General features: G+C 49.2%; 1 protein-coding gene across 1 annotated transcript in view; it reads right to left on the reverse strand.

The window, feature by feature from the left end:
• LOC146080803 (putative methyltransferase DDB_G0268948) overlaps nucleotides 1-15,100 on the reverse strand; it is a 58,850-nt gene that overhangs the window by 16,262 nt on the left and 27,488 nt on the right. Inside the window, exons 4-6 of the mRNA XM_083188471.1 lie at nucleotides 12,350-12,452; nucleotides 10,866-10,976; nucleotides 8,842-8,942 (exon numbers count right to left, since the gene is read on the reverse strand). Coding sequence (XP_083044597.1) covers nucleotides 8,842-8,942; nucleotides 10,866-10,976; nucleotides 12,350-12,452 — 315 coding nt within the window. The remainder of the gene's footprint in view (nucleotides 1-8,841; nucleotides 8,943-10,865; nucleotides 10,977-12,349; nucleotides 12,453-15,100) is intronic.

The following is a 15,100-nucleotide window of genomic DNA, read 5'->3' on the forward strand; positions in this document are numbered from 1 at the left end:
GCAGAGAGAGATAGAGATATCGCAGAGAGAGAGATAGAGATATCGCAGAGAGATAGAGATATCGCAGAGAGATAGAGATATCGCAGAGAGAGAGATAGAGATATCACAGAGAGAGAGAGATAGAGATATCGCAGAGATAGAGATATCGCAGAGAGAGAGATAGAGATATCGCAGAGAGAGAGATAGAGATATCGCAGAGAGAGAGAGATAGAGATATCGCAGAGAGAGAGATAGAGATATCGTAGAGAGAGATAGAGAGAGGGATCGCAGAGAGAGATAGAGAGAGGGATCGCAGAGAGAGAGATAGGGATCGCAGAGAGAGATAGGGATCGCAGAGAGAGATAGGGATCGCAGAGAGAGATAGGGATCGCAGAGAGAGAGGGAGGGATCGCAGAGAGAGATAGGGATCGCAGAGAGAGAGAGGGAGGGAACGCAGAGAGAGAGAGGAAGGGAACGCAGAGAGAGAGAGGGAGGGAACGCAGTGAGAGAGAGGGAGGGAACGCAGAGAGAGAGAGTTAGGGATCGCAGAGAGAGAGAGAAAGAGGGGGAACGCAGAGAGATAGGGAACGCAAAGAGAGAGAGAGAGAGAGAGGGAACGCAGAGAGAGAGGGGAGGGAACGCAGAGAGAGAGATAGAGATATCGCAGAGAGAGATAGAGATATCGCAGAGAGAGAGATAGAGATATCGCAGAGAGATAGAGATATCGCAGAGAGATAGAGATATCGCAGAGAGAGATAGAGATATCACAGAGAGAGAGAGATAGAGATATCGCAGAGAGAGAGATAGAGATATCGCAGAGAGAGAGATAGAGATATCGCAGAGAGAGAGATAGAGATATCGCAGAGAGAGAGAGAGATAGAGATATCGCAGAGAGAGAGATAGAGATATCGTAGAGAGAGATAGAGAGAGGGATCGCAGAGAGAGAGATAGGGATCGCAGAGAGAGATAGGGATCGCAGAGAGAGATAGGGATCGCAGAGAGAGATAGGGATCGCAGAGAGAGAGGGAGGGATCGCAGAGAGAGATAGGGATCGCAGAGAGAGAGAGGGAGGGAACGCAGAGAGAGAGAGGAAGGGAACGCAGTGAGAGAGAGGGAGGGAACGCAGTGAGAGAGAGGGAGGGAACGCAGAGAGAGAGAGGGAGGGATCGCAGAGAGAGAGAGAATGAGGGGGAACGCAGAGAGATAGGGAACGCAAAGAGAGAGAGAGAGAGAGAGGGAACGCAGAGAGAGAGGGGGGGGAACGCAGAGAGAGAGAGAGAGGGGGAACGCAGAGAGAGAGAGAGGGGCAACGCAGAGAGAGAGAGAGGGGCAACGCAGAGAGAGAGAGGGGCAACGCAGAGAGAGAGAGAGGGGCAACGCAGAGAGAGAGAGTGGCAACTCAGAGAGAGAGGGGCAACGCAGAGAGAGAGGGAGGGAACGCAGAGAGAGAGGGGGAACGCAGAGAGAGAGGGAGGGATCGCAGAAAAAGAGAGAGAGAGGGAGGGATTGCAGAGAGAGAGGGAGGGGGAACGCAGAGAGAGAGAGGGAGGGGGAACGCAGAGAGAAAGAGGGAGGGAACGCAGAGAGAGAGAGGGGGAGGGAACGCAGAGAGAGAGGGAGGGAACGCAGAGAGAGAGAGGGAGGGAACGCAGAGAGAGAGAGGGAGGGAACGCAGAGAGAGAGAGGGAGGGAACGCAGAGAGAGAGAGGGACGGATTGCAGAGAGAGAGAGAAAGAGGGGGAACGCAGAGAGATAGGGAACGCAGAGAGAGAGAGAGAACGCAGAGAGAGAGAGAGGGGGAACGCAGAGAGAGAGGGAGGGAACGCAGAGAGAGAGAGAGGGAGGGAACGCAGAGAGAGAGAGAGGGAGGGAACGCAGAGAGAGGGAGGGAACGCAGAGAGAGAGAGGGAGGGAACGCAGAGAGAGAGAGGGAACGCAGAGAGAGAGAGGGAGGGAACGCAGAGAGAGAGAGGGAGGGAACGCAGAGAGTGAGAGGTAGGGAACGCAGAGAGTGAGAGGGAGGGAACGCAGAGAGAGAGAGGGAGGGAACGCAGAGAGAGAGATAGAGATATCGCAGAGAGAGAGATAGAGATATCGCAGAGAGAAAGATAGAGATATCGCAGAGAGAGAGATAGAGATATCGCAGAGAGAGAGATAGAGATATCGCAGAGAGAGATAGAGATATCGCAGAGAGAGAGAGGGAGGGAACGCAGAGAGAGAGATAGAGATATCGCAGAGAGAGATAGAGATATCGCAGAGAGATAGAGATATCGCAGAGAGATAGAGATATCGCAGAGAGATAGAGATATCGCAGAGAGAGAGAGATAGAGATATCGCAGAGAGAGAGAGATAGAGATATCGCAGAGAGAGAGAGAGAGAGATATCGCAGAGAGAGAGAGAGAGAGATATCGCAGAGAGAGAGATAGAGATATCGCAGAGAGAGAGATATAGAGATATCGCAGAGAGAGAGAGATAGAGATATCGCAGAGAGAGAGATAGAGATATCGTAGAGAGAGATAGAGAGAGGGATCGCAGAGAGAGATAGAGAGAGGGATCGCAGAGAGAGAGATAGGGATCGCAGAGAGAGATAGGGATCGCAAAGAGAGATAGGGATCGCAGAGAGAGAGGGAGGGATCGCAGAGAGAGATAGGGATCGCAGAGAGAGAGGGAGGGAACGCAGAGAGAGAGAGATAGAGATATCGCAGAGAGAGAGAGAGATATTGCAGAGAGAGAGATAGAGATATTGCAGAGAGAGATAAAGATATCGCAGAGAGAGAGATAGAGATATCACAGAGAGAGATAGAGATATCGCAGAGAGAGAGATAGAGATATCGCAGAGAGAGATAGAGATTTCGCAGAGAGAGAGATAGAGATTTCGCAGAGAGAGAGATAGAGATATCGTAGAGAGAGATAGAGAGAGGGATCGCAGAGAGAGATAGAGAGAGGGATCGCAGAGAGAGAGATAGGGATCGCAGAGAGAGATAGGGATCGCAGAGAGAGAGGGAGGGAACGCAGAGAGAGAGATAGAGATATCGCAGAGAGAGAGAGAGATATTGCAGAGAGAGAGATAGAGATATCGCAGAGAGAGAGATATAGAGATATCGCAGAGAGAGAGAGAGATAGAGATATCGCAGAGAGAGAGATAGAGATATCGTAGAGAGAGATAGAGAGAGGGATCGCAGAGAGAGATAGAGAGAGGGATCGCAGAGAGAGATAGAGAGAGGGATCGCAGAGAGAGAGATAGGGATCGCAGAGAGAGATAGGGATCGCAAAGAGAGATAGGGATCGCAGAGAGAGAGGGAGGGATCGCAGAGAGAGATAGGGATCGCAGAGAGAGAGGGAGGGAACGCAGAGAGAGAGAGATAGAGATATCGCAGAGAGAGAGAGAGATATTGCAGAGAGAGAGATAGAGATATTGCAGAGAGAGATAAAGATATCGCAGAGAGAGAGATAGAGATATCACAGAGAGATAGAGATATCGCAGAGAGAGAGATAGAGATATCGCAGAGAGAGATAGAGATTTCGCAGAGAGAGAGATATAGATTTCGCAGAGAGAGATAGAGATATCGTAGAGAGAGATAGAGAGAGGGATCGCAGAGAGAGATAGAGAGAGGGATCGCAGAGAGAGAGATAGGGATCGCAGAGAGAGATAGGGATCGCAGAGAGAGAGGGAGGGAACGCAGAGAGAGAGATAGAGATATCGCAGAGAGAGAGAGAGATATTGCAGAGAGAGAGATAGAGATATTGCAGAGAGAGATAAAGATATCGCAGAGAGAGAGATAGAGATATCGCAGAGAGAGATAGAGATATCGCAGAGAGAGATAGAGACTTCGCAGAGAGAGAGATAGAGATTTCGCAGAGAGAGAGATAGAGATTTCGCAGAGAGAGAGATAGAGATATCGCAGAGAGATAGATAGAGATATCGCAGAGAGAGAAATAGAGATATTGTAGAAAGAGATAGATAGGGATCGCAGAGAGAGAGGGATCGCAGAGAGAGATAGAGAGAGGGATCGCAAAGAGAGAGAGGGATCGCAGAGAGAGATAGATAGGGATCGCAGAGAGAGAGGGATCGCAGAGAGAGATAGAGAGAGGGATCAGAGAGAGATAGGGATCGCAGAGAGAGATAGATAGGGATCGCAGAGAGAGATAGAGAGAGGGATCGCAAAGAGAGATAGAGAGAGGGATCGCAGAGAGAGAGAGAGAGAGGGATCGCAGAGAGATAGGGATTGCAGAGAGAGAGAGAGATAGAGGGATCGTAAAGAGAGAGAGTCGTTGCAGAGAGAGAGAGAGAGGGGGGGTTGCAGAGAAAAGAAAAAAAGAGGGATCACACAGAGAGCCCACGACCCCCCCTACCCGAAATTCACGGGCACCCCTCCCACACCCGCGCCCCCCCCCCCCCGAAATTCGCGGGCACCCCTCCCCCCCTCCGAAATTAGCACTCACCCCCCCCCCCACATGGGGGGTGCCATGCCCCTGCTGTACGATGAGTACAGAAGTACTCACTGTTGCTGTCCTTCCAGGGAGCCACTGTAGGAGGAAGGAGCTGGCAGGAGGAGAGATTACAGATGAACCACAGCAGGGTTCCCGATGTGCACGTTGTCCTGCTGTCCTCTAGCCTTTCACCGGCGCCATCACAGTGAGTCAGTGTGCTCGGGTGGAGAGATATCGCAGAGAGATAGAGATATCGCAGAGAGATAGAGATATCGCAGAGAGAGAGAGATAGAGATATCGCAGAGAGAGAGAGATAGAGATATCGCAGAGAGAGAGAGATAGAGATATCGCAGAGAGAGAGAGATAGAGATATCGCAGAGAGAGAGATAGAGATATCGCAGAGAGAGAGATATAGAGATATCGCAGAGAGAGAGAGATAGAGATATCGCAGAGAGAGAGATAGAGATATCGTAGAGAGAGATAGAGAGAGGGATCGCAGAGAGAGATAGAGAGAGGGATCGCAGAGAGAGAGATAGGGATCGCAGAGAGAGATAGGGATCGCAAAGAGAGATAGGGATCGCAGAGAGAGAGGGAGGGATCGCAGAGAGAGATAGGGATCGCAGAGAGAGAGGGAGGGAACGCAGAGAGAGAGAGATAGAGATATCGCAGAGAGAGAGAGAGATATTGCAGAGAGAGAGATAGAGATATTGCAGAGAGAGATAAAGATATCGCAGAGAGAGAGATAGAGATATCACAGAGAGAGATAGAGATATCGCAGAGAGAGAGATAGAGATATCGCAGAGAGAGATAGAGATTTCGCAGAGAGAGAGATAGAGATTTCGCAGAGAGAGAGATAGAGATATCGTAGAGAGAGATAGAGAGAGGGATCGCAGAGAGAGATAGAGAGAGGGATCGCAGAGAGAGAGATAGGGATCGCAGAGAGAGATAGGGATCGCACAGAGAGAGGGAGGGAACGCAGAGAGAGAGATAGAGATATCGCAGAGAGAGAGAGATATTGCAGAGAGAGAGATAGAGATATCGCAGAGAGAGAGATATAGAGATATCGCAGAGAGAGAGAGATAGAGATATCGCAGAGAGAGAGATAGAGATATCGTAGAGAGAGATAGAGAGAGGGATCGCAGAGAGAGATAGAGAGAGGGATCGCAGAGAGAGATAGAGAGAGGGATCGCAGAGAGAGGGATAGGGATCGCAGAGAGAGATAGGGATCGCAAAGAGAGATAGGGATCGCAGAGAGAGAGGGAGGGATCGCAGAGAGAGATAGGGATCGCAGAGAGAGAGGGAGGGAACGCAGAGAGAGAGAGATAGAGATATCGCAGAGAGAGAGAGAGAGATATTGCAGAGAGAGAGATAGAGATATTGCAGATAGAGATAAAGATATCGCAGAGAGAGAGATAGAGATATCACAGAGAGAGATAGAGATATCGCAGAGAGAGAGATAGAGATATCGCAGAGAGAGATAGAGATTTCGCAGAGAGAGAGATAGAGATTTCGCAGAGAGAGATAGAGATATCGTAGAGAGAGATAGAGAGAGGGATCGCAGAGAGAGATAGAGAGAGGGATCGCAGAGAGAGAGATAGGGATCGCAGAGAGAGATAGGGATCGCAGAGAGAGAGGGAGGGAACGCAGAGAGAGAGATAGAGATATCGCAGAGAGAGAGAGAGATATTGCAGAGAGAGAGATAGAGATATTGCAGAGAGAGATAAAGATATCGCAGAGAGAGAGATAGAGATATCGCAGAGAGAGATAGAGATATCGCAGAGAGAGATAGAGATTTCGCAGAGAGAGAGATAGAGACTTCGCAGAGAGAGAGATAGAGATTTCGCAGAGAGAGAGATAGAGATTTCGCAGAGTGAGAGATAGAGATATCGCAGAGAGATAGATAGAGATATCGCAGAGAGAGAAATAGAGATATTGTAGAGAGAGATAGATAGGGATCGCAGAGAGAGAGGGATCGCAGAGAGAGATAGAGAGAGGGATCGCAAAGAGAGAGAGGGATCGCAGAGAGAGATAGATAGGGATCGCAGAGAGAGAGGGATCGCAGAGAGAGATAGAGAGAGGGATCAGAGAGAGATAGGGATCGCAGAGAGAGATAGATAGGGATCGCAGAGAGAGATAGAGAGAGGGATCGCAAAGAGAGATAGAGAGAGGGATCGCAGAGAGAGAGAGAGAGAGAGGGATCGCAGAGAGATAGGGATTGCAGAGAGAGAGAGAGATAGAGGGATCGCAAAGAGAGAGAGTCGTTGCAGAGAGAGAGAGAGGGGGGGTTGCAGAGAAAAGAAAAAAAGAGGGATCACACAGAGAGCCCACGACCCCCCCTACCCGAAATTCACGGGCACCCCTCCCACACCCGCGCCCCCCCCCCCCCGAAATTCGCGGGCACCCCTCCCCCCCTCCGAAATTAGCACTCACCCCCCCCCCCCCACATGGGGGGTGCCATGCCCCTGCTGTACGATGAGTACAGAAGTACTCACTGTTGCTGTCCTTCCAGGGAGCCACTGTAGGAGGAAGGAGCTGGCAGGAGGAGAGATTACAGATGAACCACAGCAGGGTTCCCGATGTGCACGTTGTCCTGCTGTCCTCTAGCCTTTCACCGGCGCCATCACAGTGAGTCAGTGTGCTCGGGTGGAGGGGGCGTGGCCACTGCTCTTCAGGCCAGTAGAGGCCTGGAAAGCACGGAAAACGGCCCGACAGAGGAGGGTTTGGTCCTGCCCACCGGGAAGTAGCTGCTGGCTGAGTCAGGAGGGGAGGTGGGTTGCGCTGTGCGTTTCCTTGGGGATGCCCTATGGACAGGCATGGGGTGGTGTGCCATGGGATGAGTTGGGGGTGGGGTTTGCGGGTGGTGAGCAGCCGTGGGGCGGAGTCAGGACATGTATGGGCGGGCATGGGGAGGGGCGGCCGAGGAGGGGTGTGAGCTGATGTGGAGAAAGGAAGGCAAGGGGGGTGCTGTGTAGAACGGAAGTGGCCAGGTTTTGCAGTGTGGCTAACAGTGGATGGGCCTGTCAATCACCCGTTGAACTCCGCCCACTGTTGGCTACACTGCTTTGACTGACGGATCTGGCTAAATATATAAGAGATACTAGGTGATTCATTGCGCCCTACGGGCGCTCTTCACACCAGCGTAAGGGGCTAGCCCCCTTCTATGCTGTAACCTGAACTGCATGCACTACCTCACCCTGCACTATGTCACACAGATGCACTCCCTTGACCTACGGCTCGTGCTGTCATACCAACGTACTCTCCCACCCCGTGGCCTGCGCTACCTTTCCCCCGCCACCTGGGCTCTATTACTGACGCACTCCCTCACTGTGTGGCCTGCGTTCTATCACACTAACGCACTCCCTCACCCTGGGGCCTGCGTTACACTGACGCACTCCCTTACCCACCCACCCCCCTCGCCTTACCTCCTATCTGCCCCAGCCGCCAAGCGGGGCAGGCGGGTTGTTGGCTAGCCATGTGAGGGGGAAGTGGGTGGGGGGGCCTATTTTGGGGCCCCTAAGATTGGTGGGGCCCGGGTTAGCTTTCCCCCTTACCCCCCCCCCCCCCTGTGGCTGGGCCTGCTGCCATGTGCCATTGCTGCCGGTTTGTGCTTGGTGCCACACTTACCCCGCAGCCTGCTTCTCCTGCACTGCACACTGTGGGAAGGTTGAGATTTCGTTTGCAGCGCTTTAGCCCGGAGAGTCGTAGCTCCCTCCCCAGTCCCCTGCCTTCCGCTCGGTCCATGTGCCATCACCGCCGGCGTGTGTCCGGCGGTGAATGTACCCCGCTGCCTGCGCCTCCTGCACTGCAGCGCACAGGGTGGGTGGGAAGTGCTCCAGGCTGGGGTGGTCGACAGCCGAGCGCAGCTCGGCTGTCGGTGGCCCGCTCCACATAGCTGGAGGTTGTGCTTGTGTGTGTGTGTGTGTGGGGGGGGGGGGGTGTGGGGGGGGGGTGTTTGTGGCTGCTACCTAAAAGCACGCCCCTCTCCCACTGTGTGGCTCTCCAGCATATGGGGGTTTGGCCACCCCTGATAGGGGGAAGATCACGCCTGCGGTGACGTCACAGGACCTTCGTGTGGCTTCCCTGGGGAGTAGGTATATGAAAATCATGTATATAGCTAACCTTTTTCTTGGGGACTGCTCCAGCTGTAATCTAAGGTGTGCAGATCATGTATATGGCAGCCCGATCCACCTGTGTGTATGACTCCGCCCAGCGTTATACAAACAGTCACATAGTGACAGTTCTGGCTAAATATATAAGATATATATATATATATATATATATATATATATATATATATATATATATACACACATATATATTTTAAAAAAACTTGAGTTCACAAATGTTATGCTTTAGTAATATAATATATTGTATGAATGAGGCACCATGTTCTAGGAACATAAAAAAAAAAAAAAAAAAACATTTACATACCTTTTTTTGTCTGTATAGGGAATAGCCTCAAATATCTCCTTGTAACCTGACTTGACAAGACTAACTTTTTCATGTTGATACTGTTCCAGTAAATCTTGCACCTGGAAAATAATATTTTTTTTTATTAATAGAAAGTATGAACATAGAGCACATGTGACAATATGTAATAGATTCAAAGTGCAGGCTATTCGGGAATATCTGCAAGTCTGTACATATTTTTAAAGTGGCAATCAACTAGATCAGTTTTGTCTTTTAAATGATTGCCACTTTACAGATAGAGACAGAAATTCCCAAATAGCCTGCACCTCACAGGCTATTACATGTCATGTCACTTATCACAGGCTGCCCATGATAAGTGACATGACATTACCACACTACATACAGTAGCTCTGCCTGGGCACGTAATACGCTTGGGACGGAGTGCTGAGGGAGGACGGAGTACAGCAGGGGGAGTGTCCTCCTGATTTCTGCGCTGCCCGGCAGTGGCTCGTCATCACAGTCAAGCAGGGAGGACAGAGCAGGAGCAGTGGACACGTGACGCACTGACGGCCAGGAAAGACCGGGTTGCGGGCAGCTGCAGGCTCAGCTGGGCAGGCGCCAGGCAGCACACAGTCAATCAGGGCAGGCACAGCGTCAGCGTGTCCCGGTGGATCATTTGCAGTGCGTGCCGCCACCCTGGACCCCTTCGGCGCCCAGAGCTCGTGCTCCACCACCTCCCTATGCCCCACCGACAGTATGTGCCAATAGACAATATCCAAAAGGCAAATACAGGCTCTTGAAGCTACTAAGGGTTTGCATGGGAAATATTTAATCTGTCACATAAAAAGTGGACTTTGAACTTATTCGCTCCTTCTGACTGTTTGTTTCACTCAGTGGATGACTTGTTTACATTGATGTTCCTATTTCCTGTCCCCTTCTTTATGTTCCCTCTTTTTATTTTGGAAAATTCAATATAATTGATTGATTTAAATAAAAAATAAAAAGTGGACTATGGTTTAAAATGGAATACTATAAATCCTATACACTTTACATACAGAACACTTTTGTTGGTTCAATGCTAGGCAAATGTTAAATTTTCAGGGAGAATGTTTATTATTCCCGATCCTCTGATACGACCGATGCGGGAATGGGGGATTGCTGCAACCCATCACTGGTGTATAAGGGGGGGGGGGGGATAACTTTGATTTACCTAGGTTTTTTTTTCCGCTAGTAAAACATTTTTTTTCCTTGGTAGAATACACATAGGCGATCATTCTGATTGACCCACAAAGCTGCGAAATTTGCAGCTTTGTGGGTCATCTTAACGCCGCCCACAGGCAGATTTATTTATTATTTAGTTATTCACAGTTTCTTATATAGCGCAGCAAATTCCGTTGCGCTTTACAATTGTATTTCACCTGCACACATGCGAATGGGGCAGAAATCATTGGATGGTTGCCAACCATCCAATGATTTCTCAAGTGCTCGCAGATCTAAGTCAGTCTCTGCTGACTTAGATCTGCGGCGCCCCTGTACAGGAAGAGGGCGGGCAGCTGACATCTGCTGCCCACCCGCGACACCGATGAATAACCATGGGAATGCCCAGCGTTTTCATGGGAACGCCCATGAAATGCTGGGCGTTTCAATGGGTGCGACTGCACTCTGCAGCCACACGCCCCCACCCGCACTGCTCTGTGCGAACAGGCCAGCGATTACACAACTCGCCGCTTCCGCTCACACAGATGGGCTGCACATACGAGTAAGCAAATATGCCCTTGCGCAGTCCATCAGCATCGCTCACCCTTGCTAATTCGCAAAAAAGTGAGGATGAACCAGAATGACCCCCATAGTATAATCATGTTTTTAATAGTATGTTAAAAAACATTTGTCCTGATGTTGCAAGTTGTTGTTCCAGTGTGATAAATGTTGAAATCAGAAAAGGAACAGGTCAGATTAAATGGAATAGATCAGCATTTATATATATGGCATGTAGCTAATCATTACAAAACCTTGTGATGTATTGAAAACTGGTACAGAATTCTGACCTCTGCAAAGATCTTTGACATCTGTTCTGTTTTGTTCTTGTAATGAGCTTCCACTGAAGGAAGATAGGTGAAAAAAGCAAGACATCCACGAGGCTTAAGGATTCGATCAACCTGAAATTATCAAAGTATAGTTAATAATAATTAAAGATAAAATAATGATAAAATGATGATGATAATAATGATTGAAGCAGCATGTTAACACAGATCGAAAAGCAAAGAAAAATGTTTTGACATTTAAATAGCAAATTGTCATTGGGAATGAAGCATGGCTCCACCTTTTCTGATTCACTAGCATCTATATCTATTCTGGATGATATTTCCAATAGTTGGAATTAACAGCCAGGACCTATTCATTCCGGGCATTTTTCATCTGGGGCCCGGTGCTGGGGCTCGGGGCTGCTGATTCAGCTTTTTGAAAAGCAAAATCCGTATTGGTGGAAATGGCTGCTAATTTTTTTAATTACAGTAGCTTCTGTTTCTGCCTAAAAAAGACATGCATTCACCTATCCACGTCTTTTCCGACTATCGGAATGTTTCATAAAGTCGGAAAAAAATTCAACACATTGAATAGATTGAATGTGAATTTGATCTATTATAGACTAAATAAACAATATTTCCAACTTTCTGAAATATTGCCAGGGATTGACTACTCTCCTAAGGCTTTAGTTTAGTCTCCAAACTTTAGGGCGTTTCCTGGAAACTTCCCTCTTCAGCCAATATTATCAAATCCCAGAACCACCCAAATTATCTCCATAAGCTATCCTACCCAATTACATCCTCACATAACTTTACATATTTCTCTCTCTTGACTTTCACATCCTCCTGACAAGTTTGCCAACATTGCTGGGTGTCCATATCATACAGCCCCCCCCCCCCCCCCCCCAAGAACCTCTGCAATCTGGCAGGACCAATATGCAAATAGGCGGCACTTGTCCTGGTTTGCCAATGCCTAAAGCCCCATCCACACTAGGCATCCGCACCAATGCCAATATTGGTGGGGGGGGCCCAGCTGGGGGGGGGGGGGGCGCAGCATCGGAATATGGTAATACTCGATAATTAATTGTTAATAAATAATAATAGTCCAGATCCCAAGGTGGGGTAAAATTCTGGGTGTAAATAATTGTTGTTGCAAACTACTAACATCTCTACAAATTAATGTAATTGTGCACTTCTATGGGCGGTATCCTATTGTCTACAATATTTTCTCATGGCTAATGGTTTGCCCTAGGTGCTGAAATGCCGCGGCAATGGCACATCCCACCATTTGCTTATAATTGGATTGAGCCCAGAGTTGAGCATAAGAGATGCCTGCTTGTACATTATCAAACACGCATCTGCATATTTAGGGGCTCATGTACACAAGGACACATATGAGAAAAGATGCACACAAGACAAGGATGAACAGTTCACATTATTATCATTTTTTTTTTTATGACAGAATAATAAACTGTTTTTTTCTTATGTGCAATATACAGATGTGTTACCTCCTTTAGAAACTTCTCAATGTTGAACCAATGGACAGCACACCATGCAGTTATTAGATCTACAGAGCCATCTTCTACTGGTACTTCCTCAGCTGGAGCGACACTGTAGGAATTACAAATTATTTAAATTGATTTAATTTAACTCTCCATGACAGCCATGACGGATGGGATGTACTTATAACCAAAAGTATGTGGACCCATAAACGTCACACCCTGGTGTGCTTGTTGAAAGTAAATTCCAAAATCAAAAACATTCGCTTAAGGCCGCCATCCACTAGTTTGTTTTGCCCACTTTTTATGCATTTCCGATGCACTACTGCGAAGGATAGCATTAAAAGTGACACATTGCATGTCATTTTCATGTGGTTGCTTTGTGAGGTGTATTCCCATTCGCCACGCATTGCAATCAAAGATCCTACGGGCACTATGAATATTCTTGGCAGCCTGTAGCCCCTGCAAGGTTCGCTTACACCCAAAAAGTACCTCATACAATGTATCATATGCAATAATATAGTCTAGCAGCTGCCTGGTGAGTTGGTGGGGTACCGCATGCAATACCTCGCCCTAGTGGATTGGGGGGCCTTTTAGATGTAACATGTGCAGAGAGAGGTAGATTTGGGGCGAAATGTAATAGGGTGCGATTTTTAGACATGTGCGATTTTTGGTCAAAAACGGCCGAAATCGCACATTTTCCGAAAATCGCACATTTAATAGGTTGAAAATCGCGGTAAAAAATCGCACTTTTTACCGCGAAATCGCACTTTTGGAAGTGGCGATTTTTAGTCACATTACAAATCGCATCCAGATGTTTTCCCATTATAAAGTATACAACTCGCAAATGTAATAGGGTGCGATTTTTGGTAAACGTTACCAAAAATCGCCAAAAAAATAGACCAGGTTCTGACAGGCGAATTTGACAGAACCATGCACAGATCATTGAGATCTGTGCATGGTCCTGTTAATAAAAATGTGTAAAAGTGTTTTTATAAAAAAAAAAACGGCGTGGGGTCCCCACTCCTAAGCATAACCAGCCCCGGGCTCATTGAGCCGGACCTGGTTCCAAAAATACGGGGGGACAAAAAGCATAGGGGTCCCCCGTATTTCTGAAACCAGCCCCGGACTCTTGGACCGGTCCTGGTTCCAAAAATACGGGGGACAAAAAAATCTGGGGGTCCCCCGTATTTTGAAACCAGCACCGGGCTCCAACAGCCCGCGGTGTCATGCCACAGCCGGGGGACACTTTTTATACAAGGTCCCCCGGCCAAAACATGAGCACCGTGGCTGGTCAGCCTTGGACGGGGTACCTGGAGGAGTGGGGACCCCCCCCAATAAAGGGGTCCCCCCCCCCAGGCTTCACCCGTCCAGGGCTGAAGCCCGGGGCTGTCACCGGCGTCCGTGGCCAGTGGACGCAGGCCTGATAGGGTTAAATCGATCATACGTTACATTGCTTTATACCGGAGAACTACAAGTGCCAGCAGACCTACCCCGCATGCTGGGACTTGGAGAACCACAAGTCCCAGCATGCGGGGCATTAATGGGCCCGCTGGGACTTGTAGTCCACCTGTAAAAAGAATGTTCATAAAAAACACACACACAGAGAAGTAAAAGTTTATTACACACACACACCTCACTTTTACACCAGCGTTACTTACCATTTCTGGATCCAGCGCTGGTCTGGCTGCTTCACAGCCGGCTCCCCCCGCACTGACAGGCAGCGGGGAGAACCGGCTTTCTCCGTTGCCTCTTACAGCTTCTGTAGCGCTGTTCCTGCGCTACAGAGGCTGTGAGCGCGATTGGCCGATACGTCTCCATGGAGACGCATAGCTCATTCCTGATTAGCTGAGCTATGCGTCTCCATGGAGACGCATAGCTCAGCCAATCGCGCTCTCAGCCTCTGTAGCACTGGGACAGCGCTACAGAAGCTGTTAGAGGCAACGGAGAAAGCCGGTTCTCCCCGCTGCCTGTCAGTGCGGGGGGAGCCGGCTGTGAAGCAGCCAGACCAGCGCTGGATCCAGGAATGGTAAGTAACGCTGGTGTAAAAGTGAGGTGTGTGTGTGTGTAATAAACTTTTACTTCTCTGTGTGTGTGTTTTTTATAAACATTCTTTTTACAGGTGGACTACAAGTCCCAGCGGGCCCATTAATGCCCCGCATGCTGGGACTTGTGGTTCTCCAAGTCCCAGCATGCGGGGGAGGTCTGCTGGCACTTGTAGTTCTCCGGTATAAAGCAATGTAACGTATGATCGATTTAACCCTATCAGGCCGGCGTCCACTGGCCACGGACGCCGGTGACAGCCCCGGGCTTCAGCCCTGGACGGGTGAAGCCTGGGGGGGGGGACCCCTTTATTGGGGGGGGTCCCCACTCCTCCAGGAACCCCGTCCAAGGCTGACCAGCCACGGTGCTCATGTTTTGGCCAGGGGAACTTGTATTAAAAGTGTCCCCCGGCTGTGGCATGACACCGCGGGCTGTTGGAGCCCGGTGCTGGTTTCAAAATACGGGGGACCCCCAGATTTTTTTGTCCCCCGTATTTTTGGAACCAGGACCGGTCCAAGAGTCCGGGGCTGGTTTCAGAAATACAGGGGACCCCTATGCTTTTTGTCCCCCGTATTTTTGGAACCAGGTCCGGCTCAATGAGCCCGGGGCTGGTTATGCTTAGGAGGGGGGACCCCACGCCGTTTTTTTTAAAACTTTTTTTTTTTGCACAAAATCGCATTTATGAAAATGCGCACATTTTCATGACTGAAAATCGCC

Source organism: Crinia signifera, chromosome 1 (genome assembly GCF_055691185.1).
Source record: "Crinia signifera chromosome 1, ASM5569118v1, whole genome shotgun sequence".
Taxonomy (NCBI): domain Eukaryota; kingdom Metazoa; phylum Chordata; class Amphibia; order Anura; family Myobatrachidae; genus Crinia; species Crinia signifera.